At 37.4% G+C, this 24,035-nt stretch overlaps 2 protein-coding genes and 1 non-coding gene across 5 annotated transcripts; all 3 read right to left on the minus strand.

The window, feature by feature from the left end:
* Nucleotides 1-3,798: 3,798 nt before the first annotated feature.
* On the minus strand, nucleotides 3,799-10,739 carry LOC132114616 (TBC1 domain family member 25-like). 3 transcript variants are annotated; one of them, XM_059522832.1, is made up of 8 exons: nucleotides 10,368-10,738; nucleotides 8,825-8,912; nucleotides 8,578-8,687; nucleotides 8,262-8,416; nucleotides 7,818-7,942; nucleotides 6,993-7,181; nucleotides 5,640-5,915; nucleotides 3,799-5,554 (listed from the first exon to the last, which is right to left on the minus strand). In XM_059522832.1, the coding sequence occupies exons 4-8, from the start codon at nucleotides 8,284-8,286 to the stop codon at nucleotides 3,839-3,841; spliced, it is 2,331 nt and encodes a 776-aa protein (XP_059378815.1). In that variant the 5' UTR covers nucleotides 8,287-8,416; nucleotides 8,578-8,687; nucleotides 8,825-8,912; nucleotides 10,368-10,738; the 3' UTR covers nucleotides 3,799-3,838. The 3 variants fall into 3 exon arrangements, with proteins under 3 accessions (XP_059378815.1, XP_059378813.1, XP_059378812.1); XM_059522830.1 differs by having other exon boundaries at nucleotides 8,825-8,955; XM_059522829.1 differs by lacking the exon at nucleotides 8,825-8,912 and having other exon boundaries at nucleotides 10,368-10,739.
* Nucleotides 10,740-11,106: 367 nt separating this feature from the next.
* trnah-gug (transfer RNA histidin (anticodon GUG)) lies at nucleotides 11,107-11,178 on the minus strand. Its single transcript has one exon. It is a non-coding gene; the product is annotated as a tRNA-His (tRNA).
* A 285-nt stretch (nucleotides 11,179-11,463) lies between these two features.
* LOC132114617 (5'-nucleotidase domain-containing protein 2-like) lies at nucleotides 11,464-21,301 on the minus strand. Its single transcript, XM_059522833.1, has 14 exons — nucleotides 20,791-21,301; nucleotides 20,299-20,483; nucleotides 18,994-19,068; nucleotides 18,837-18,892; nucleotides 18,654-18,747; nucleotides 17,369-17,497; nucleotides 16,445-16,505; nucleotides 15,826-15,928; nucleotides 15,448-15,549; nucleotides 14,782-14,863; nucleotides 14,061-14,147; nucleotides 13,718-13,858; nucleotides 12,722-12,786; nucleotides 11,464-12,636 (listed from the first exon to the last, which is right to left on the minus strand). Exons 1-14 carry the CDS (start codon nucleotides 21,158-21,160, stop codon nucleotides 12,375-12,377), a joined length of 1,812 nt encoding a protein of 603 aa, XP_059378816.1. The 5' UTR covers nucleotides 21,161-21,301; the 3' UTR covers nucleotides 11,464-12,374.
* Nucleotides 21,302-24,035: the final 2,734 nt, after the last annotated feature.

Consider the following 24,035-nt stretch of genomic DNA (forward strand, 5'->3'; position numbering starts at 1 on the left):
TTAATAAGCTCAAAAGAATCATGTGTGATTGGTTATAATGCGCAGCGCTGCATGAACGCATCTATCTCTGGCTCAGCGCCAGCAAGCGATCACAGATCTGAATTTAGCAGCTGATTATATGACTTGCTGAACGTACTCACGCCGGTGTGATTGTATTAAAATTAATAAAATCTTAATCGGCTATTTTTTGTCTTTTGGAAGCTGCATTCAACTTGACTCCCCTCTGTTATAAGCCACACACGTACAACAAACTAATGTCAGTGGTATCGTGTACTGTAATCGAATGTAGCCCAAGTTATTACCTGTTAAACAGTAGACAGCACACGCGGTGTTCATCTAATAAGGATCTCCATCGCTAGCAAATAATAGCCTTTGCAGATTTCAATTCAGTGCAGTTCCAGCCACGTTTTCAACGCTCTTTCTGTTCTTAAACGTTACAACTCCGAGTGAACCACTTCAGACGCTCAGCGCGTGCGGCAGGGAAGGGAACTGAACGACTCATTCAAACTGATTCATGAACCAATTCACTCGTTTGCCAATTGGTTTGATCAAGCCTTTGAACAGAATTGACTCAAAAGAATGAATCATTCGCGAAAGGGCATCGCTCATTGCCCAGAGAAAAGTAGACGGCGCGTTTGGAATAAACTGAAGCACCTAACATTTATTGCATTAAGATAAAGTAACGAGAGGAGCGTCGCCCAAAGTAACGAAGTAAAAGTACAGATTTTCCCCCAAAAATTTACTCAAGTAAGAGTATAAAGTACCCATCTTTAAATATACTCCGAAAAGTATTCGTTACCCCAAAAAATTACTCAAGTAAATGTAACGAAGTAAATGTAACTCGTTACTACCCACCTCTGATAGAGAGTATAAGTGTTTTTGTAACATGAATGGAGATAACAAACTGCACGTGTTCCTCATATTGTGAAACAAACAGGCAAAGGGACATGTTTTTTTTAAGATGACTGTAGTTGGTTTATTGTTCCACAATTTAAATTACACATAAGAAATGGAAATTAGCCCAATTAATAAGTACATCATATGTGTATGTTACAGATATATATTTGAATGGAACACATACTTCTGCTTCGAACTGGAATCATGGCTGAATATCCCGGGATGTTCACTTCACAGGCCACTTATGCTCCAACAGAACAAACGTCTGAAGCATTAAGACAAAATGTTGAATTATAGTCTTTTACCCGTTGCGTTGTGTTGCATCGCGCCGCGTAAACATAAAAAAATGCATTTGTGATCGGAGAAAAGACAAACAACAAGAGCTGCTCTACACTGCTCAAAACTCGTATTTCAATCATCAGTGTTAAATCCTTAAATATTTAAATGTACGTTACTTACAGGCTTTGAGTCAGAACAGCCGGAATTGTAGTCTTCTCTCCCAGGATCGAAGCAGATTTCCATAAAATCTCAATATTTGGGTTGAATTGTTCTGGAACAGTGTTATAATTACAGCTTAACCACTGGTTTCTAGTTGTGTCCTCTTTTGGAAGACCAAACAAAGTAGTTTCGCATTCACAAGGAAACACACAGCGTCTCCACGACATGGCGCCGGTGGCAACAGCGAAAATAAAAGTTAAACCTTCTTTCTTTGCATGAATATTTGTATGCTTTATACAAATCTCCCCACATTATGATGTAGACCTGTGGGGGCGTGTTTGAATGAGCTGTTTTCAGGAGGGCGTGGTTGACTTAACTTTTATAAATAATCGGTTTTAATTGGTGACTTAAGTCTTTGCAACTTTATAGATCTTCTTTATGCACCAAGAGCTTGTAACACTCAAAAGAATAAGGAACATTTTGAAATTGCATCATATGACCCTTTTTTAAGCTCAGGCGGAAACAACTTTTTTTCCCACATTCCTTAATTTTTCTGTAACAATCTTGATTACATATCCCAAAGCAACTCAAAATCTTTTTTTTTTTTGATAAAAAACAATAATGCTTCCAAGACTTGACATTTTGCTGGCCATTTCAAACACAATATATTGGAAATATTTCAGCAACAAAAACTCAAATGGCCTATGATGTTACAAGAAGCAACATAACACCATAATAAATTCCTAAATAAAAACTAAAATGTAATGCCTAAGCAGGTTTCTAATGACTACCACATCAAGATGCATATCCATATCCACTTAACGTCAATTAGTCAGGAAAGCAAAAGCTTTCTCTTGGTAATCATCACTTATCCGAGTGACCATATTTCATACTCTTAAAAACCAGCTCGACCAGCCAGTTGGGAGTCTATTGCTGATCCAAAATGCTCTACTATCTTAGACCAGCTGGAAACCAGCTACCATGTTCCAAAAAAAAAAAACTAATTTAGAAGCATTTCCAGCATTGCATTAAAATCTTTGTGTGTGCAAAGAAAGATCACTATAATCAATTAATATTCTGTGAATTTATTGTATAAATAGGAGTACTGCAAGCATTCCCTCTAGCAAGTCTCTCCATAGGTTTGAGTAAAATACTATCATACAGAACCAAACTAAAATTAGAGACAAACATACATGTATAGAAAACGCTGACAAACAGGACTCATCACTGTTCCACTTTTCAGGAAAATCACCTTTTAGTCCATGTGCAGAGGTCTATCATTTTAGCACTTCGAAAAAAAGAAAAGAACACTTGCTATTAAGACAAAGAATGAGTCTACTAGTTCTCCAACTAAATGCACTCTGCTAAAGGCATTAAACACTTTTGTAATACTCTGAGATGTGTGTATGTATGTGTGTGTGTGTGTGTGTGTGTAATATATATATATATATATATATATATTTATTTATTTTTTTTTAACAGCAGTGATACTTTATTGTTGCCTCTTGATGATAAAGTTATGGTAATGAATGAACAGACAAGCCTTTGGTGAAAGGATGAAAGCTAAAATTATGAAAATTAAACTTATAAGCGACAGAGAGAAAAATGCCTAATTCAGTGAAACGAGGCACTTCTCCAACAAAGGCAAGGATAAGTGAAACCAAATTACCAGCCATTCTCCTTGTTCATCTTAGTAGGAGTGCTGCTTTACCAAATCATCCACTGCACGAGTTACAGCTGACAGGTCAAAAAGCAGAGGATTTCTACTGGTAGTTCAGAGATCGATTCAAGATTGGGGCTGAATGTGTACCTATTCTACAACAGAAGGTTTCACATTGATGGGATACTGGAGAAAACATCAGCACCATCTCAGGCCAAATGTTTCATATTACCAAATGTCAAGGCTTAAGGCTCTTATAAAGCATAAATAACAAATATCTGGTATAACAAATACACCTTTGCTGCTGGCGATGTCAGACAAATTAATGATAAGTTTCAGGGAGGGTCTCAAAAGGTTTACTTAAGTAAACGTTCACTTCCCTACAACAACAGAGCCAGGATAACCTCAGAGGATGCTCATGACATCCTTTTTGCCGAAATAAAGATTGCACACATTTTGCATAAATAACAGTATAATCTTGTTGCTTTGTTTTAGGTAAGTTAGATTACTATAACATGTTTCTTATATGTCCATAATGTGCCTTTCAAAAGTGTTATTTACAAAGTGAAATGAGACTCAAACTGGCCTGCCCTTTCAAAGGACAATCAATAAAGTGCAATAAAAAAGATACAGTACAATAAAAGGGACTTGACGGACAGGGAGAAAAACATGAGATGAGAAAGTCACTAAGCTTTGGTTGTTGACATAAAACAACACAAGTCTCATTAAGCATGTGTAAAGCACAAAGTTGTGCTGTGACTGCAAGGTACAGTAAAACTTGCTTATATGGGTCTGTTTGTGGTCCACAGCTGGTTTCTAGAGATAATCTACTACTGCACAGGATCAGGAATCAGATGGAGAGAGGGCAACAGGAGTTGTTGGAGAGGGAATGGTATTGGCCAGATTATATGTTGAATTCGGCAAGGTACCCTGAGAGGGCTGTACATTGAGGAAAGGAGGTCTAGTTGTGGGTGTCTGGGGGGATGTTGCTGCTGTGGTTGGGGAGTCCAAGCTGACTTCATCCCCTTCCTCAGAGTCCCATACCTCACTCTGCAGGTAGTCTGCAAAGAGGGCTTTAGCTCGCTGCAGAATACGCCCAAGGTTGTGGCGACGGACCAGACGGTCAAAGTGCATGGCCAGCTCATTGTAATCCAGGCTGTTTTTGACAATGTGGTCACGATGTTCCAGCAGGATAGACAGGCAAAGGAAAAGCATGAAGGGATTCCCTTTCCCAAACTCTTGAGGAGGAGGAAGCGAGCAGGGTTTCATTCCTCCTCCTTCTGGTTTGTTTGTGTTTGGAGAGGTTATGACAGACCCGGTGGGCCTGCATGGTGAGGGAAGATTGCTGGAAAACGCTTTGGGCAAAGATGGGGATTTGCCGAAGGATAAAACCGGAGAAGAGAGACGCGAACGATTGTAACTCTGCGATGGAGATGCCAGGAAAGATTTCCCTGGGACCACTGATGGGGACTGAGCACCAGTTTCGTTTATTACAGCTTGTGAGGACGTGAACCCCCCAGGAGGTTTATCAGGAGACACAGCTTTGTTCCCACTAGAGGAAGACATTGTGCATTTTGAAAGGTCATCGGGAGATGCCGTCCTCCAGCTAGATGGAGAATTAGATGCTTCTTGTGAATGATTAGAGCTACTCTTCCAATTTGGTAGACCAGAAGGAAGAGATGATGCTGGGGAAGCTGCTTGACCATTGGGAGAGTCTCGTTGTCCTGGAGAAGGCGGCGTAAGATTACCGATGAGAGGTTTCTGCTCTCCAGGGTCATCCTCACTTTCCTCTGTGGACTGGCGGACAGAGAATGGCAACGTGGAGTGTGCAGACTGAAACTGTACTGGAGATAATGTAGGATCAGAGCAATCGTTTTCATTAATATCAAAGCTGTCCTCACTTCGGCCACTATAGTACTTGAATTCCCCAAAACTTGCCTGTTTCTCAAAGGAGGGCACTGGAGCTGTGACATCATTCTTGACCATGTCATCTACACCGAACTCTCCTTCACCTTCCTTCCGAGGCCCCTTCTCCTCCTCCTCTACAATGAGTCTACGTCCCCCATCTGCCTCCTCTCGGGATGGTCTTAGCATGTGACGTCTCTTCTGCCTTTCCTTCTGCTTCTCTTCCATCTCCTCCATGTCCACATTCTGATGGACATTCTGTGAGCCATTGGACTGATCTGCCTCATGTGGTGGCCCTTGAAGCTCCACTTCTGTCTCAGGTGGATCAGGTGGCAAGGAGCTCCAGGTGACCTCAAGCATTCTCAGAGCATCATCAAAAGCGAATTCACGCTTCAGCTCCAAAAGCAGCCAGCGGTAACAGAAAAACAGATCGTCTGCACCTTTTGAGACTAGGTAGGCATAAAACTCAGGGTCTGAATACTGCAGTAGCAACTTCAGATGCTGGAACTTAATGGACATAAGTTGTCCGTCAGGGCGAAAGTTGCCCTCAAGACGTTTCATAATGCCACAGAAGCAGATAAAGGCATGAGCTTCGTTGTCCATGACAGCTAGAATTGGCGAGGCAATGTCGCTCATGCCTTGGCAATAGGACACCTGTAAAAGCAAACAAGGACAGTTTATTTCCCACAGAGGTACAGGCACATCTTAGTGTTATCAAATGGGACTACTGTGTGTTTACCTGTGGGTGTGTAATAGCAAAGGTGGTGAGAATGTCTGTCAAGGCGGTTAGATGTGGGCTGTCCTCTGATCCTGCATAGTAAGGATGTGCTCTGTCTGTTCGAAGAACATCTTTCAGAACGTTTCCCCTGATGAACTCCAAGTCCTCTGCGCTGACCCGTTCTGTCCATTCGGTCTTCAGCTGGTCGTACTCTCTTGTCTTCCTCTTCATGTAGTCCATTCTCTCTTGTCCTGTGAGACCATCTGGGTACACATTAAGGAGGTATCGCCAAACAACCTGTCACAAAAATACAAAGGAAACATTAAGGTAAAAATAGGCCTGCTTGCCACATCATATTCTTTAAAAAGCATTTTTAAATATGTTAATATATGTAATAGATTTAAAATATACATTTCTAATTTAGATTTATTTATAGGAAGAAAAATATATATATATATGTGTGTGACCCTGGATCACACTAACATTCTTAAGTTGCTGGGGTATATTTTTAGCAATAAATATACACTGAAAAAAAATGTATGGATCAAAATCCAAATGCCAATGCCAAAAATCATAGGATATTAAGTAAAGATCATGTTCCATAAAGATATTTTGTAAATTTCGTTCCGTAATTATATAAAAACATATTTTTTTATTAGTAATATGCATAGCTAAAAATTTATTTGAACAACGTCAAAGGCGATTTTCTCAGTATTTTATTACACCCTCACATTCCAGATTTTCAAATAGGTGTATGTCTGCCAAATATTGTCAGATCCTAATAAACCATAAATCAATGGAAAGCTTAATTATTCAGCTTTCAGATTATATTTTAGTGCTGTCAAACAATTAATCGCAATTAATCGCATCCAAAATAAAAGATTTGTTTACATAATATATGTATGTGTACTGCGTATATATATATATATATATATATATATATATATATATATATATATATATTAATACACGCAGATACAGTAAATATTTCTAGAATATTTACATGTATTTAAATGTATATATTTATTTATATATTTGTGAATATATTTATATATTTTCTATATATATATTGAACATATAAACATAACATGTTTTTCTTAAATATATACATGCATGTGTTTGTATTTATATTTATTTACATCATAATTATACACAGATATATTATGTGCATTGATTTTGGATGCGATTAATCATTTGACGGCACTAAAATATATATACACATACACACACACACACACACATAAATATTTATATATATATATATATAATAAACTATAATATTTTGTATTCAGAGATTAGGAAATTAGATATAGAAAGTAATATACTACCCTCTAATGGCAGATTAGTTAAAAACTGTCAAAGCAGTCTGGTTACCTTGCGTAAGGATGGCTCAACCCCACCATGATATATACGAAGTCTAAGATCCTCTGGTCGGGTCAGTTGACCTTGGCTGTTCAGGTAACTGTGGAACTCAGCATCACTTAAGGGAGGCTTGAATGGTTTCACCTCCTCCCCATAGGACCAACTCAAGGCCTGCTGCACACGCGATAGAGTACGACCCACCTGAATTGATGAGCAACATACAGAGTAAACACAAGAATGTGTACTATTTATATGGATTTCTAACTAAATTTATGGTATTAGGTGGAAGACAGGTGGAAAGAATCATTCATATATTCCAATATCGTCTTCAAGGACTCCTAAAATCTTATTCATCTTATGAACAGCTGATACACACTGAACACACTACACTTTATATTTATATACACATACACTTAATTTATCTAACACACATACTTAGTATACACTTACATTTTGCACATAATATACATGTACATACATAACTTCATTTTTGTAATATACCTGCCTACAATTGTCAATTTGTATATTGTCATTCCTTATCTACTTATTTGTATTTTTTGTATTTTTATATTCTTTTATTATGTGTTTTATGTTCTGTCGCTGTCATTCTGTTGTACTGCGGAGCTTCTGTCACGAAAACAAATTCCTCGTATGTGTAAACATACCTGGCAATAAAGCTCATTCTGATTCTGATTCTGATATATATAATGACTTCAATTGTTTAAGGCTAAATGCCATTAATTATAGTATAAAGGCAGTAGACTGTGAACCTGACTGACTGCAGCAGACACTGGCTGGTAAAACAGCTAGCTGACAAGGTGAAGAAACATAAGTAACCTGGGAGAGCAGCGACTGTGTGAAAGGAAGTGCAGCAGAAGCCAACGACCTCTTCTCTCCCTGCAGCTGGTCTGAGCCAATCACATCCTTAGGGCTGATTATGTCCCAGTCCTCCAAAACAGGACCTTAGGAAGTACATGGGGAAAATGTGAAAAGCATTAAAAAAGTATTCAAGACCGGATTAGAGTTATTTACATGTAAATGCATAATGTTTGTAAAAATAATTATTCTACCCAATAAAGATGCAATGTAGACTCTACAAAACAACAAACATACAGGAAAAATTTACATATTCCCAGGAAAATGCACAATCATTTGAACTAAACGACAACTACCCCCAAAAATTTCAAATTAGACAGTTTAAAAGTAAATAATATTATAAGAATCCACTGATTTTGACATAGATTTATACCCTGCAAACAGAAGGATATGGAGTTCACTCACTGTCCTCTGATGGTCTGATGTCCATCTTGAGTTGGAGAAAAGGCTTTGCAGCACAGACAAACGCTGCATCTAAATCCCAGTCAGACAGCAGAGACACGTAGACCTCCACACCTCCGTGGTCACGGGACAGGTAACTTATCCCAAAGTTGCGTTTTCTACAGAGAACCAAGGAAATAAATACTGCATATTTATTTGCTGCAGTTCATTTCCCTGTCATTGCTATTAAACAATCATAAAAATAGGGTTACAACTGTTTTTAACAACACATCTAAGACAATTAGCACAGTACAAATATATTCCACAATTTTACACTCACCCATTTAGCTCAAATGCTCGTATCAAGATATGCTGCAACACCTCCAGTGAGGTTATTTGAGGATCAACAGCAAAGGAGCGAAACTCTGGCGGTAACACACCTTCACACTTCTGCAAACAGACAGATTTTTTTTAAAAGAACAGTTTTAGAAAAACAAAGACAAATGTAAAAATGCCTATTTTACATAACCCTACTTGGTTAATTATTCTGAAAGGCTAATCACTCCATCCTCTGAAATGCAAATTACCTAATCAGGTGACACATTTATTCAGGTGGATTTACTGCCTGTTGAGTCTCTGTTGATGTTGCAACCAAGCATGGGAAACAGACTCTGGCTGTAAAGATTACTTTGAACTTTACCAACACATGCTAAAACACCTGCAAAACACAGCACTACAAGGTCATCTGTCCCAAGCAGAGCACACATCTGTCAAGGTTCACACTGGACTTAAATGTATTTATTGTTCAAAACCTTGTGACTTTGGTATCATTTGTTACTGATGCTTGGGTGCTGGGAAAAAACAAGATATGAAACTTATTCAAGGAATAATTTAAATAGTATCAAAATGTTTAGAAATATTTCAAATACTCATGTGTAGGTGCAGCTCCAGCTTTTTTCTCCCTTGCCAAAATGTGGTTCAGTTGTTATTTCAGTATTTCTTATTTACTATCATAGTATTTAATAATATATTTAATTATTTTATTTGTATATATTCCGTTTTTTTATATTTTAATATTGTATGTTTTTTTTATTTTTTATTTTAGCAGCTCAATATTTTTAACCATTCACACAGTCAGACACAGAACATCTTGAAAATGCTGGCATAACCATAATTTACATTTCATATATATCAAATAGCATTTTGTTGGTCACTTTCCTGAAAATTATCTAAAAAAAAAAACAAATTATTTATTTACAAGCTGTGTGACTGAGTTGACATATAAATTAGTCTCATGGCAGTGTAGTTTACTGATTAATCAAAGTTACTGATTAAGTTCCCTGTAATTACATTAAAATTAAGAGACCCAACGTTTTGTCCAAAGAGACTGCAAAACTGCGATGTTTTAAATACTATAAGTGCCATTTATGATTTATCATTCGTGGGAGATCTATTAGGCCTGGATCTGAAATAATACTTACATGGCTTTCAAAAAGCAGATACACTGCTGTTCGTATTCATTAAGGAAGTCTGAACATCTGAGAAACGACTGAAAAACAAGCGAGGGAGTTCATGGCAGGTTTATGATCATGTGACACTTGAGAGCAGACATGACTCACTATCAGGTCAGCGGTACATGAGAATTTTCTCTTTACGACGTGGCTTCACAAATAAATATACATACAGTATTACTATGGTTATAGCAGTACAGAATGATAACGACCAATTTGTATATGATCCACGTGTATATGTCGAACAACTACAACAAAACCATCTAAAACATATTAATTTTAACAACAAATAATTATATTTCTACAAAAAGTATGTCACATAAGTATTGAAGCAGTACAATTATTACACAACTTTAAAGAATGCACGTATGCCCTTGTAAACGAATGATTAATACGATCACGATTTGTAAACAACAAAGATGCCAGCGAATCAAGCAATGCACATGAAGAGCAGCTCCTCGTCACGGACACAGACACCGTCTCCTGGCCTGGCCTGGCCTGGCCTGCTCTGTGTGTGTGTGTGTGTGTGTGTAATTGGGGTTTGTAATGTTACCTGCCGTGTGTGTGTCTAATTGGGGTTTATAACGTTACCTGCCGCTCGGTCCCCACAATTTCTCACCTTGACCTGAACACGAACTACCCCCCTCTCCTCCTCAGAAGACATGGTGGGTAGTCCGCTTTGGGCGTCCCGTTCAGAGATGCGTTGTGGTCATCCGGTATAAAAAAAATTGAAAGTAAAATAACAATGGATGCGGGAACCCGTTTGCCCCCCTCTTACTGCTCGGCAGGTTCAATGAAAACTCCGTTAACAAGAGACTGAAAAACAAGCAATATCCTGCTGACACGTCATAATAAAAGTCCAGGTGCAAGACAGAAAAAGGCATTCGCGTCTTAAAACGTATTTTCATGACGGTTCGCGTATGATTGACTCAGGGAATCAGTGTTTCGTCTATTAGATCAAATATCACACATGACGTAAGTAAGAGGGTATTACGTTTGCTACAAGACATCGGACCAGTTTTAAACAACAGGATATGACGCCACATTGGCATTACATCATTGGATTCATCAGGGAATGGATGATCCATGTGCAACAAAAAGAAAAACAAATCCTATGATGATTTATGGTCAGATAGATGCAGTCATTTAGGTAATATTTATAGGGATTTTTTAAAATAAGTATTACATTCAACGATGACAAATAGTATAGAGCTATATAATAATTAATAAAATATTCTCAAGCATTTTTAAAAGCAAATATAACTACACAAAGGTCTATGTATGAAATTCACCATGAGGCAGTAGTATGCGTTTTATCAAACATAGCAAACAAAAACACATGCCTTGCCATTTGCGAATGCCGTGACCCGGATTCGAACCGGGGTTGCTGCGGCCACAACGCAGAGTACTAACCACTATACGATCACGGCGAGCTACTCGGCAGCTGCCTGCACGTGGCGGATTTAGACCATGTAATGAAACTGAAAATATTTCAGTTTGTATAGCAAATTTTATGTAACGTCATACGAGTATATGCTACTTGTCGATTAATTTGTGCATTAATATTTCCAGTCTAATAAATAAATTAGCCTGCATATACACAGAAAACCTGTTTTACTATGATTTGATCAATTAAATTGGTAATCAACTTTTAAGATTTGTAATTTGTGGGTTATGCTTCATCACTTAAATGTATAAGAACCAACACAACATAATAATGCAAAGCCTTTTATTTGATTTTATGAATTGTACAGCAAGTACATACAAAATATGAGATTTTTCTTGTAGCTGGAAAACTGAATTTAGCAGCATAGCTATTCACAGATTTAACTGTGAGCAAACAATGCTCTGTTTTTTTACAGAAGCTTAGTCTAAAGCCACAAACAGTGAGGACCTGCAAGGTCAAAAATAACAACAGCATTTGATTTGGCCCTCCAGGAGCTTCCATGTATGTAAATACAGATGTCATTAAAAAAAATCATTTCTCTAGTAATAAAAAGCTGTTGAGACTTACTTGTGCATGTTTAAATGTTGAGGCTAGGCTACATTGTTACTGTAGTGTAGGGAAGGTAAGTAACATTACAACTCCAAATCTATGAAGCTATTTGACCTAATCATACATGTAATCTGACCTACTGTATTTGTAACTCATAGTTGTGCAGTTTTGGACAGCAGCTTAATACTTTGGGCTACTAGAGTACAAAAATGTCTCGCTACCACAAGTATAGTATATTTAATTCTTCCTGCTATCATGATTAATGTTAATACAAACATCACCCTGTTGCAACTACAAAACTCATGACATACAGGTTTACAAAAAAAAAAAAAAAAAAAAAGAGAGAACTGTAAACCACTTTACATCTAACTACGTTTAGTAAGATGTAATGCAAGAGCATCAAAAGTAAAAAAAGTTAAGAGATAAGAACAGTGTCCGTAAGTTCATCAGCAAGCCTTTCTTTCAATGTGCAAGGCTCAAGAACATTGAGATGCATTGTAACATGACATCCAGCAGGTGGCCCCGTTATATTAGGTGTTCACGCAAAAAGTGCCACGTCTCTAATAGCATAGAAACACCCCACCTCATTTTACTTTTCAGTTCTATTTACACATTATACCTTTGGTGGTTTTAACGAATATGGGCCATCTCCTCTAAGAAGGGCGTCTTCATGCAGCCAGTGCAGAGCTGGTCCATCCAGAGGGGGGCTTCGTGCTGCAGGGGCGTTCGGCGAGGGTAAAAGGTGTATGAGAGGTCATAGTTCAGCAGGCAGCTGATAGAGGCCATGTAGAGGTCTGAGAAACGGCACAGGCGGCGGGAAAAGTAGGTGGGGTTGTGGCAGGTACGGAATATGCTGCCAAAGTGAGGGTTGAAGAGGTTCTTGGTCACTGCCCTGTAAAAGAAAATGGGAAGATGCATCATAATGGCTTTAGTTCTTGAGTGAGTTTTTTTTTGTCTTTTTGTCTTGCTTCACTCACCGTAGCTCCTCTCTCTCTTTCAGCCACTCCTGCAGAACCTTCTTAGACTCTGGATCCCGATACATCTGAAAACCAAGATGTAAATATGTCAGTTGTCTAAAGATAGTGTTTTTTCTTCAAATCAACAGGGGAAAATGTTGGAAGATTACCTTGAGATGACATAAAAGACATGATAGACTTTATTGTAGCCATAAAAAAAAAAAAATTGTGTGTGTGTGTGTGTGATTATATATATATATATATATATATATATATATATATATATATATATATTTATATATTATACACACACACACACACACAGTATAATGATATAAACACTATCGTTCAAAAGTTTTACGGTAAATAAGATTTTTTTTTTTGTAAGAAACATATACTTTCATTCAGCAAGGGTGCATTAAATTGATCAAAAGTAACAATAAAAACAATTTTAATGTTACAAAAGATTTATATTTCAAATATTATATTTATTTAAAAAATCCTGAAAAAAAACTCATCATGTTTTCACAAAAATAAAAAGCAGCGCAACTTTGTTTTAAACGTTAATAATAAGAAATGTTTCCTAAGCAGCAAATTAGAATATTAAAGCATAAAATTAAAGCCAAAACTTTGACAGAACATGGGGTTGAATGCATTCTGGATTATACAAACAGAAAAACCGATCACACCAAGCCTTTCTTACACAGAGACCCTAACTTTGGAAACGAACATTCAGAACAATCCATTCAGATCAATTTAAAGCGAATGGACCTCTGCCAAACCTATCAGGTCACTCCTATTCAATCATATACTGTGGAAGCATGTAATGCAGATGTGTTTATTTTGCCCTCTAGAATCTCACTTACAGAGATAAATTAAGTAAAAAAATAAAAAAAACAAGGAAATTTGGATCAATTAAAATGTTTTTTTTTTTCTTTAAATGTGAAATTTAAAAAGTAGACATTTATTAGGATTAATATATTTGTATTGTTAACAGGAAGAGTGCTGATGGAGTACCTGCATGCGCTCCAGCAGGCCGGTGAGCGCCTGCAACCACGTGAGACCTTGAGCGTACTGCTCTGTGTTCACCACCTTCGTCTCCATCTCAAGTTCAGGCACGATCGCGCCTGTCCTCCACCCATGACGCAACATCAGGTCCTAAAATGCCAGGACATAGGATGTTTAGACTATAGTCCACTTCAAGAACCTTTTAACAATCATTGTTACTGTTTGACTCTGGAAACCGATGATCATGAAAATGATAAGAGTGAGATTTACTTCCAGTTTCTGAAGTAAAAACTAAAGGAAGAGACGCAAGCGCAACAAATGTGAACAAAACAGAAGTGTGACAATCACTCACTGCCAAGTCACTGTAGAGATGATCTCCAAAATAGAACACCTTGGATCCGCTCCATCCTGTAAGCTTCAGAAAATCCACAAGGTTTCCCTGAAATAAAGCAAATTGATTTCAAGATTTTGAGCACACTAGTTTTTCCCCCTAGTACTCATTCGGTTTTGGGAAGCAGCGAGTCAACATTGGTTTTGTATGGCAGGAACAGACTTCCTCAAAAGTCTTTCCCAATTCACATCCTGCTTTAACTTCATCTTGCCTGAGGGCGGGTATGTAGTCAGGCTGTTTGTACATGCCTGACACTGCCAAACTGTGTTCAATTGATTTTCCAATCAGACTCAAGTTGACATGGCCACCTTTTGTACTTTTTTCAAATGAAAGAGCCAAATTAAGTGGATAAATCATTCTGCAATTAACAAAGACTCAATGTTGAGCTGGAAAGGTTTGGGTGTATTCTCACAGGGACAGGAAAATGTTAAAAGTTTAGCTTTTTTTTAGACTTTAAAATTACAAGTTTTTCGCAAGTTGAAGACTTCTAAGTAGGCCAAATGTCCCAGTAATTCTGAAAAAATTTCACCAGATGTATTTGTAATCACTGACTTAATCCAGACTCAGAGATGAGTCAGGAAAAATTTAATAGCAACTAAAAGCTTCTAATCTGCCTGTATTCTAGTAAAATGATTATGAGCAATAAACTGATATGATGGCGTACAAAACAAATCTGTGTTACCTGTTTATAGATCTGTCCCTTATCCAAACTCTTGATTCTGTCCCACTGCAAGTCTCCATTGCTGTCCAAACGCCTGAATGGTCTGGAAAATTAAGATTCAGATTATTCAGAGTTAAGGTTTATTATCCATTAGTTCAGGGTCAGTTCTTTTTTATTTTTTACTTTTTTCCAGCAAGGATGTTAAACTGATCAAAAGTGGCAAAGACATTTATAATGCCATAAAATATTTATATTTCAAACAAATGCTTTTGTTTTTAAATTTCAATTTTTTTTTTAAGAATACTGAAAAACTGGCATTTCCACAAAAATATTAATCAGAGTTTGATAACAATATGAAATGCTTCTGGAGTAAAAAATAAGCATATCAGAATGACTTCTGAAAAATAAAGTGACACTGAAGCCTGCATTAAATGCTGCTGAAAACTCAGCTTTGAATGACAGACATTAAATGTCATTTAAAAATATAAGAAAACACAACCATTTTAAAATATTAAAGCTGTACTGTATTTTTTTTAATCAAATAAATGCAGCCTTAAAAAGAAAATGTTTGAATGGTATTATATATAATGAATCACCTCTTCTAAAGTGCACAATAAAACATTTTAGAGCAGAAATCTCAACTGACTGTAAATACTATATTTTCCATTCACAATAAAGCAGACTTACTTTATGCAGTCATTAAAAAAATGAGGTTTGTCAGCTTGAACAATGACAACGTCAAAGAAGTCCCTCCACTCCTTTCCAACCATGTACTTCATGCCTTTATCCCTGCAAAAATACAGAAAAACCCCACAAATACTTAACAATAACAGTGCAAAAATAATAAATATATAAGCTAATGTTTCATTTTATGACTATATGAGAAAATTATTTGAGACAAAAGAATTAGGGGTTCAAAATAATAAGAATAATAATAATAATTTCATATATATTATTATATAATCATTTATTTATTTGTCAAAATTGTAGAGAGAAATTTGGAGTTTCACTTTGAGGTCATTTATGAATTAATCTGCTGAATATGACAACAGAAAAGAAACTCACACAAAGCTGAAGGGGCTGTTGGTAATTAGGAAAAGCTTCTTTCCTTGACTGGCCAGCCGGTGCAACACAGCATATGTCTCGTCTCCTCTGAGAATGTATTTCTCTGAGGACAGAATAAGGAAGGAAAAGAGTCTTTTAAAACCAATTATATTCTATACAGACAAAAACCAAATCAGTAATTTTTTCAGACTATGATGAATGTAAAACAGAATCTGATCAAATCTGTTTTCCTGTTTGCATAAACAGTGTTTATACTGAAATGGAAAATCTGTGACAAGGATTTGCAGGTTCCCTGCTTGTCCGCAGGGATACAACAAACATTAAAACCAAAGATTAGATTGGGCTAGCCCAACAAAACCACACACTGCAAATCTCATTCTCCAGAGAGGTCCGATTATGCAACAGTCTGCTCTGAAAACAAAAGACTGCTCTCCACCTAAATACACACCACATACATGCACTGCACAGTCATATCTGGAGAGTCAACTTAAAGTCCGGTTGTCATTAGCTTCAGGTTTCAGTAACATGATCTTCACTTGGCTAAAGAAATTCAGTTTTTAAGCCATTTTTGGGCCACATATTTTGGTAATGTGCAAAGTAAATATTTGTTCATACTCACCAAGATCTTGCATGATCCATTTGTACATGTAACCTTTGATGTGCACCATTCCAATTGCATCCTGAAAAGACAGATTTCACCCGTCAATTCAGTGCTCATATTTCTCAAGCTATAAAAGTTTAACAAACACTAACAGACATTTTTGTGCACCAATGCTTAAGGCAAACTTTCTATTATTATATCCTTTCCCCCGTTCTTTGTAAAAATTATTTTAAAACTGATCTTTCACAAACTTTATTTTGATCCGCTGTCAGTTTTCCGGTTCACTATGACATCTTACGTACTCACACGCACGCCACACTGCAAGTACAGTACAATCTGTTCTAGCAGCGCGGACAAAAGTCAGAAGACAGAAAAGCTGCGCATGAAAGATAAACAAAGGCAGCTGACATTCTACTTCCTGACAAACACTCCACTGAATGTGTTAATGAGGCAAACCCACACACTGCAAAAGAATTCATTTGATTCTTGTTGCCGCACTTTGGAGGTCTGAAATCTTTTGGATTTCAGCCATTTATTGCTCAGCTAAGATTTTTATTTTCTACTAGTCAGCAAAAGCACGAGTAAGGGGGAGTGGAGAGTGAGGCTTAAAAGCAGAAGTGAAAGCAAGACCACATTCTGCAAGTACATTGACACAAAACAGCATGAAAAAACAAAGTCGCTCTGTAACCCAATTCAGGACCACCGTGATCTACGCTGAATGAAAACAAATCAGTCAGCTGCACTTAACCACAGGGTGAATCCGCTCAGCTTGACGAAAGAGTTTACACAACAACAAACAAGAAACAGCTCTCACAGATTTAAATTACAAAAGCAGTTTGTAAATTATTCCCACACCCTGGCTTTATTGTGCAAATGCTCTTAACCGTCAAGAAGACAAGTGGTTTGATCAGGATTCAGTGGGCATATTGCCTTCACACTTACTGAGACATCTTTGTAGAGATGCTCTGGGTCGTACTCTATGTCATTTGAGATGAAGTAATCGTTCGCAGCTGCCAAGAGAGTCATTTCCGGGATGGAGAACACATCCATAAACTGCTTCATTTTGGGACCCTGGAACAAATAATAAATGCATGAGTCATGTGTGTTGTACAACAGTAATAAATAGGCAAAGCTTCATTCATCTTTATTTGTAAATTACATGCCTTTCCTAAGAGAAGCTGGAAATACTGTTGGTCTATTGTGAGGAAATTGCAGGTCATATATTTTAATGACCATTTTAGTGGAAAACCTCACACATACAAAAAAAAAGTTAACAAGTATTTAACAAGAATTTCCTGAGCCATGAATGTGCATGGCCACATCATTTGAGATTTAAAAAATAATAATAATAAAATAACTTATTCAAAGCAGTGGTTCTCAATTGATTTTAAATTGGACATTAAATGGCAATACTTAAATGGAGTACTATTAGTGTATTAAAAATTTTTTTATTAAACTATTTATTCTTATTATAATTACTATAATAAGTATTATTAACATGAACTGTTAAATAATTAACAGTTGAATTGTATAGGCCATATACAATTCAACAGGACTGTTAATTTCTTTTCAGTTACTTTTTTTTCCAACAAAGATTTATTATTATCCACATGATAGGTAAAAATTGATAGCCTGAATGCACTGTAAGTCGCTTTGGATAAAAGCGTCTGCTAAATGCATAATTTTTTTTTTTAATCTATGCTTTCCCCCGCTGTCTTTGACCTCATCAGAACCACTGCTCCAATTAATCATTCATACAGATTTGCAAACCACTTCAAACAAGTTTGAATTGACTCAAATGTTGTTCACAAGTCAGAGAATACTAGGCAAACAAGTTTTACTGCATCAAAGAGTAACATTTAGTTAATGAACATTTTGCAGAACAATTCCTCATGATTTTTCCAAGTCTGCAAAACACAGTTTTATAGATCCCTGATATAGCTGTTTCCCATGACCAAGGAAATCCTTCAGAGAAGATAACCATCTGATACAGAAAGGACTGTAATGTTTTTCTTGTAGATATACACTGTACAGCCACTTACTCATGGTGGCTGGACACATAAAATCAGATCTGAGCTCCTGACAGGGTGGCACCACTTTAGCCTCACTGACCTCTTAGTAATGAGGCACAAAAATGTGAGCACGCGAATAATGCCATGTAAACATCTGCTCTCTCGAGTGTAAAATTGAAATTTGATTAAATGAAAATAAAATATGAAACAATCACCTTGCCGTAAAATCCACTGACTTGGTGGAGGGGAACATGATTTGAACCTCCATAAAGTTCCATGACCTCATCATCAGGGACAGGCTTCAGACCCCTGTGAACACAAGAAACAAAGCCTGTGAATTACATAAACAGTTCTCCACAAACTCATTTACCAAATTGATCAAATGAGGATCAATTTACCTATAAACAGTGCCCAACTGAATATAATGGAAGGCGTCGATTTTCATCAGTAGTCCCTATGGCATTGAATAATAATAAATAAACAGTTTCATTAATTTTATTGCACAGCTGCAATTAAACAACGATGCAAAACTCAAGCACAGAGGATTAAATGCACCTTTTGGATGTCGTAATGAAGTCCCCGAGTCGCAAAGTTGGGAATGTAGTCGTACTTACTGATTTCCTCAGGATACTATTAAAAAGAGACAAAAGTTAAGTCATCTCAAACATGCCAACCTTTCACCCCCCCACCCCTTGTCTGCACATGACAGCTCAGACAGGTAACCATCATTAGAACAATTAAGCAAAACAGAACTATACATAACTTGAGCAAAAAGCCCAGGACACTTTTGTTGCATTAGGGGCCGTTCACACACACACAAAAAATATTTGTGTTCCACTGCACTGCTTTTCCATTGTTTTTTTCTATTCTTATAGGAGTTAGATGGACAGGTTTTGACTTTTGCGTTCGAGTCTTTTGCAGCGCCTCATACATAAAACAGCGCTCTAAAATGTGCTACTTCAGTTCAAATAACTTTTAAAAAGAGAAAACAAAACAAGGTTTCCCATTCCAGTGCTTTGTGTCTCCCATTTTGAATGCAGAAATGCATTCTGTATATGGCTTTTTAAACTTTCCAAGGGGCCATTCACACAGAATGCGGCTTGTATTCCACTCCACTGCTTTTCATTATTTTTCTACGTAAACATGGTCCAGACAGACCGGTCTGACCGTTACCTTCGCGTCTTACACGGTGTTCTAAAAACGTGGTGCTAAAATTAAAAGTAGTTTGACTTTTAAAAAAAATCCCAAATCGCGTATTTATCTACTATTCTGTTACGTTTTGTAGTATACATTTTTTTCGTATTGAAAATTCCAAAAAGAAAAAGTGCACTTTAAAATACCCGGATGATGCACTTAAATAACTGTAAAAAAAAAAAAATTTAACGTTGAACCATAGACTGTAAAAAAACACGTCGTACACTCGAAAGGGGAGGGGCTATCAGCCTCCGATTATGAATGACAAAAGAACCTTATATAATTCATAAACTACGTGGTTGAGTACATAGTGCGTAAGTGCTTCATTAGGGATGTGGCATTAGACTTTGCGTTTTTTTCCCACTACCTCGCGTCTTTCATTTTTAAACATAAAAGAGCTGTTGCGTTTGTTTTTTGCAGCATTCTAAAAACGTTACGCTAATGTTACAATTTCAACATTAAACAAAACATTAATGTTATTTTTTTCATAATGTCCCGCCTCTTTTTAGCAACAAGTCCGTGTGATTGGCCCGTAAGTGTCTATTTTTTTGGCTATGCGTTTTACCTCATAATGACGCTTCGTATTTATTATTATTTGGTTTAATAGCAATGAAGTATTAAAATCAACAGGTTTATATGACATTAAGTTGGATGTTTTTCCCGGACCTTGTAGTGCTGAACGAGAAACTCTCGCGCCTTGTTGTATATCATCTCGTCCAGCGCGCTGGAATAGAGCGCGAGCGTGTAATCATAGTCAAAGCCGTAGATGTCCACCTCTTCCAGATTCACCTCATTGTTGGCATAGATGGTGGAAGGGTTCAAAAGATTGCACACCCCAGGAGGAATCAAATCTGTGAGGCGGCAAAGGGAGATTTAATTTTATTATTACATACATAAAAGTGTATGTTTTAAATATTTTTTACTCTGTGCACAAATAAGGCAATTAAGAAAAACCATGTCTATTACACATGAAATAGTTGTGAACATGAAATGACGGTCATGCACTGGACATGTGACTGGCAGTTGGTAGTTGTTGTTTACAAAATGTCCAGAGGCCAGCGCCTCTTTGGAACGGAGGAAAAGTGGACAAATGAATTCTGCCACGAGTCCAGAGATTATCAAACATCACATCTGAGAACTGATATTAAATCAACATACCGTGCACGAGCCGTTTCATCTCATTGTATTTCGCCCACAAGTACGTTTTATTGTTGATCTGCGGGGCCGTGGATGAGAAAGCCCTGCCAGATTTGGTAAGAGATTCTTCGCCTCTATTTTTGCCAACGAACTGATGTCTATGCGAAGTGACTGCGGTTGCAACAGGGTTATGATTAGCTGGAGAAATTTTCGTCGGCCCACAGTTGTGTTTATCTTTGCAGCAGTTCTGTCCGTTCATTGTTGCACCAGCCGAGGCGAAGCTTCCACAAGCTAAAGCAGGAATATTAAATCCTGCGCACAGCGAAACGGTGCTACTAGAGCTTCTTTTCCACATTGCGTTACTTAAACTGCCTAATTTTTTGCAAGCCATGCCTAAACTATACTAACAAAGTTGTTTACTTCTTTCATTTATTCTTGCTCCGCGTGTTCAGCAGGATCGCTTCTGTGGTGACTGATACAGCTTAGCTCAGGGCGTCGTTCGTCGAGTGCAGGCTGTTATATTAACCAATCATGTACCAGACTTGTAATGATCGACAGTTGGTTAAACCAATAAGACATGGATTCTACTGTGTTGCTTATATAGGGGTTTGGTTCAGGAGAAAAACGTGTTTACATGTTAGTCCCACCAATACGTTTCCTTGTTGAAATTTTGCAATATTTCATGCTTTATGATTGGTCAGACGACCTGGCAACTGCCTACATGTCCTACGTGACTGAATATGCTTACCATACATTTTGTTCCTAGAGACATAGGCATGTATGTACAAGATGTGACCATAGAAGCATCTGGTTCTACTTAAAAGAATTTTTTGAAGCGTTTATGGTGTTGTTCTACGCTTGTCGTTTCATCAAAGACTTCACGAGTGCTGACCAAATGCGCTGGAACAAAAGGGACGCGTTATGACTGCGGTTCAGTGCAGTAACAAAAAGACTGATGTAATTAGTTTTCCGCTTTTGAGCATATGTTCGATTTATGTTACTATCTTATCCTAACTGATAGGCAAAATAGATTTTTATATACGAGGCCCTTCCGGAATGCTCACATTTTTTTCAGCTAGTCGATTTTAGGTGCAGTAACAAGAGGAAAGTCACGTTTTACACACATTCACAAGTTTGTCTGAAAGGATTTACTAGGTTAATCAGCTAAGAGCCAAGCATGTCTGAAGTAACCGTTTGTTTACAGCTGCATGTATTGACATCCACACACCATTCATATGAATATTTGTTGAACAGGCCGTGGGCAGAGGCAACAGAAGCGTGTTTTGTCAATATGTCCCAGGAAATACCTCATGAAACTGTAGAAACCTGTCAACATGTCAGTATCATATTTCGCTGCAAAATATATTATATTGAATACTTTTTTATTTAATATTTAAAACAGAAACACGAGAAAATTGCACCATTTCGTTGCTCGTCTTGATTTTTAGTTTTTACATTCAGGATAGAAAATGCATAAAACAATGCAGTTTTGGCAACTCTCGCGAAACAAGCAACCCCACAGCTTCAAAAACAATTAACATCATCAGTAATATTTATAATCAATTATTTATTACCAGTGAATGAATCTGCAACATATTAAACAAACTTTTTTTATTTAAAAAGCAAAAACAGAAGCTTATTTGACAAAAATCAGCTAACTACAACAAAGCGGGAGTTTTTTTTTTCAGCTGTGAGAATAGGATTGGAGAGATTAAAATGGAGAAAAAAGACAAGAGCTTTAAGGGGTAGCTGTAACATAGCCACATTTCTAGCCTAATAAAATATATTCTAACCAAACGTATACTTTAGTATAGGCATAATTGTTTTTATTATATTATACAAAACACTATACTAAAAAAAAAAAAAAGAAACTTTTTTTTTTTACCTTGTCTACTACTTTCATCTGCTTTTGGCAGTGTGGGCAGGTACCAAATCCTGCTGGAAAATTTCAACAAATTAGAATATGGTGACATGCCAATCAGCTAATCAACTCAAAACACCCGCAAAGTATTCCTGAGCCTTCAAAATGATTTCTCAGTTTGGTTCATTAGGCTACACAATCATGGGGAAAACTGTTGATCTCACAGTTGTCCAGAAGACAATCACTGACACCCTTTACATTACATTTACATTACATTTAATCATTTAGCAGACGCTTTTATCCAAAGCGACTTACAAATGAGAACAATAGAAGCAGTCAGGTCAACAAGAGAACAACAACAGTATACAAGTGCCATGACAAGTCTCAGTTAGTCTAGTATAGAACGCATAGGTAGGTTTTTTTTTTTTTGTTTTTTTTTTAATAAATAGACAAGAAAAGGAAAAGTGCTAGTGTTAGTTGGTTAAGTGCAGGCGAAAAAGATGAGTCTTTAGCTGTTTCTTGAAAATGAGTAAAGACTCAGCTGTACGGATTGAGATTGGGAGGTCATTCCACCAGCTGGGCACAGTCCAGGAAAAGGTCCTTGAGAGTGATTTTGAACTTCTTTGGGATGGTACCACAAGGCGTCGATCACTTGCAGAGCGCAAACTTCTGGAGGGCACATAAGATTTAACCAATGAGTTTAGGTAAGTTGGTTGCCTTGCCAGTGGTCGTCTTGTAGGCTAGCATCAGTACCTTGAATTTGATGCGAGCAGCTACTGGTAGCCAGTGTAACCTGATGAGGAGCGGAGTAACGTGAGCTTTTTTTGGCTCATTGAAGACAACCCTCGCTGCTGCATTCTGGATCAATTGCAGAGGCTTGACAGTACATGCAGGAAGGCCCGCCAGGAGAGCATTACAATAGTCCAGTCTGGAGAGAACAAGAGCTTGGACAAGAAGTTGGGTTGCTTGCTCTGACAGGAAGGGTCTAATCTTCCTAATGTTGTATAAGGCAAACCTGCAGGACCGGGTAGTTGTAGCAATGTGGTCTGTGAAGCTTAACTGATGATCCATCACAACTCCTAGGTTTCTAGCTGTCCTCGAAGGAGTAATGGTTGATGAGCCCAGCTGTATAGAGAAGTTGTGATGAAGCAATGGGTTAACTGGAATCACCAGGAGTTCTGTCTTCGTAAGGTTAAGCTGAAGGTGATGGTCATTCATCCAGCTAGAGATGTCACTCAGACAGGCTGAAATGCGAGCAGCTACCGTCGGGTCATCTGGTTGGAATGAGAGGTAGAGTTGGGTGTCATCAGCGTAGCAGTGATAAGAAAAGCTATGCTTCTGAATGACAGAGCCTAATGATGTCATGTAGATTGAGAAGAGAAGTGGTCCAAGTACTGAGCCTTGA

Source organism: Carassius carassius, chromosome 34 (assembly GCF_963082965.1).
Source record: "Carassius carassius chromosome 34, fCarCar2.1, whole genome shotgun sequence".
Classification (NCBI taxonomy): domain Eukaryota; kingdom Metazoa; phylum Chordata; class Actinopteri; order Cypriniformes; family Cyprinidae; genus Carassius; species Carassius carassius.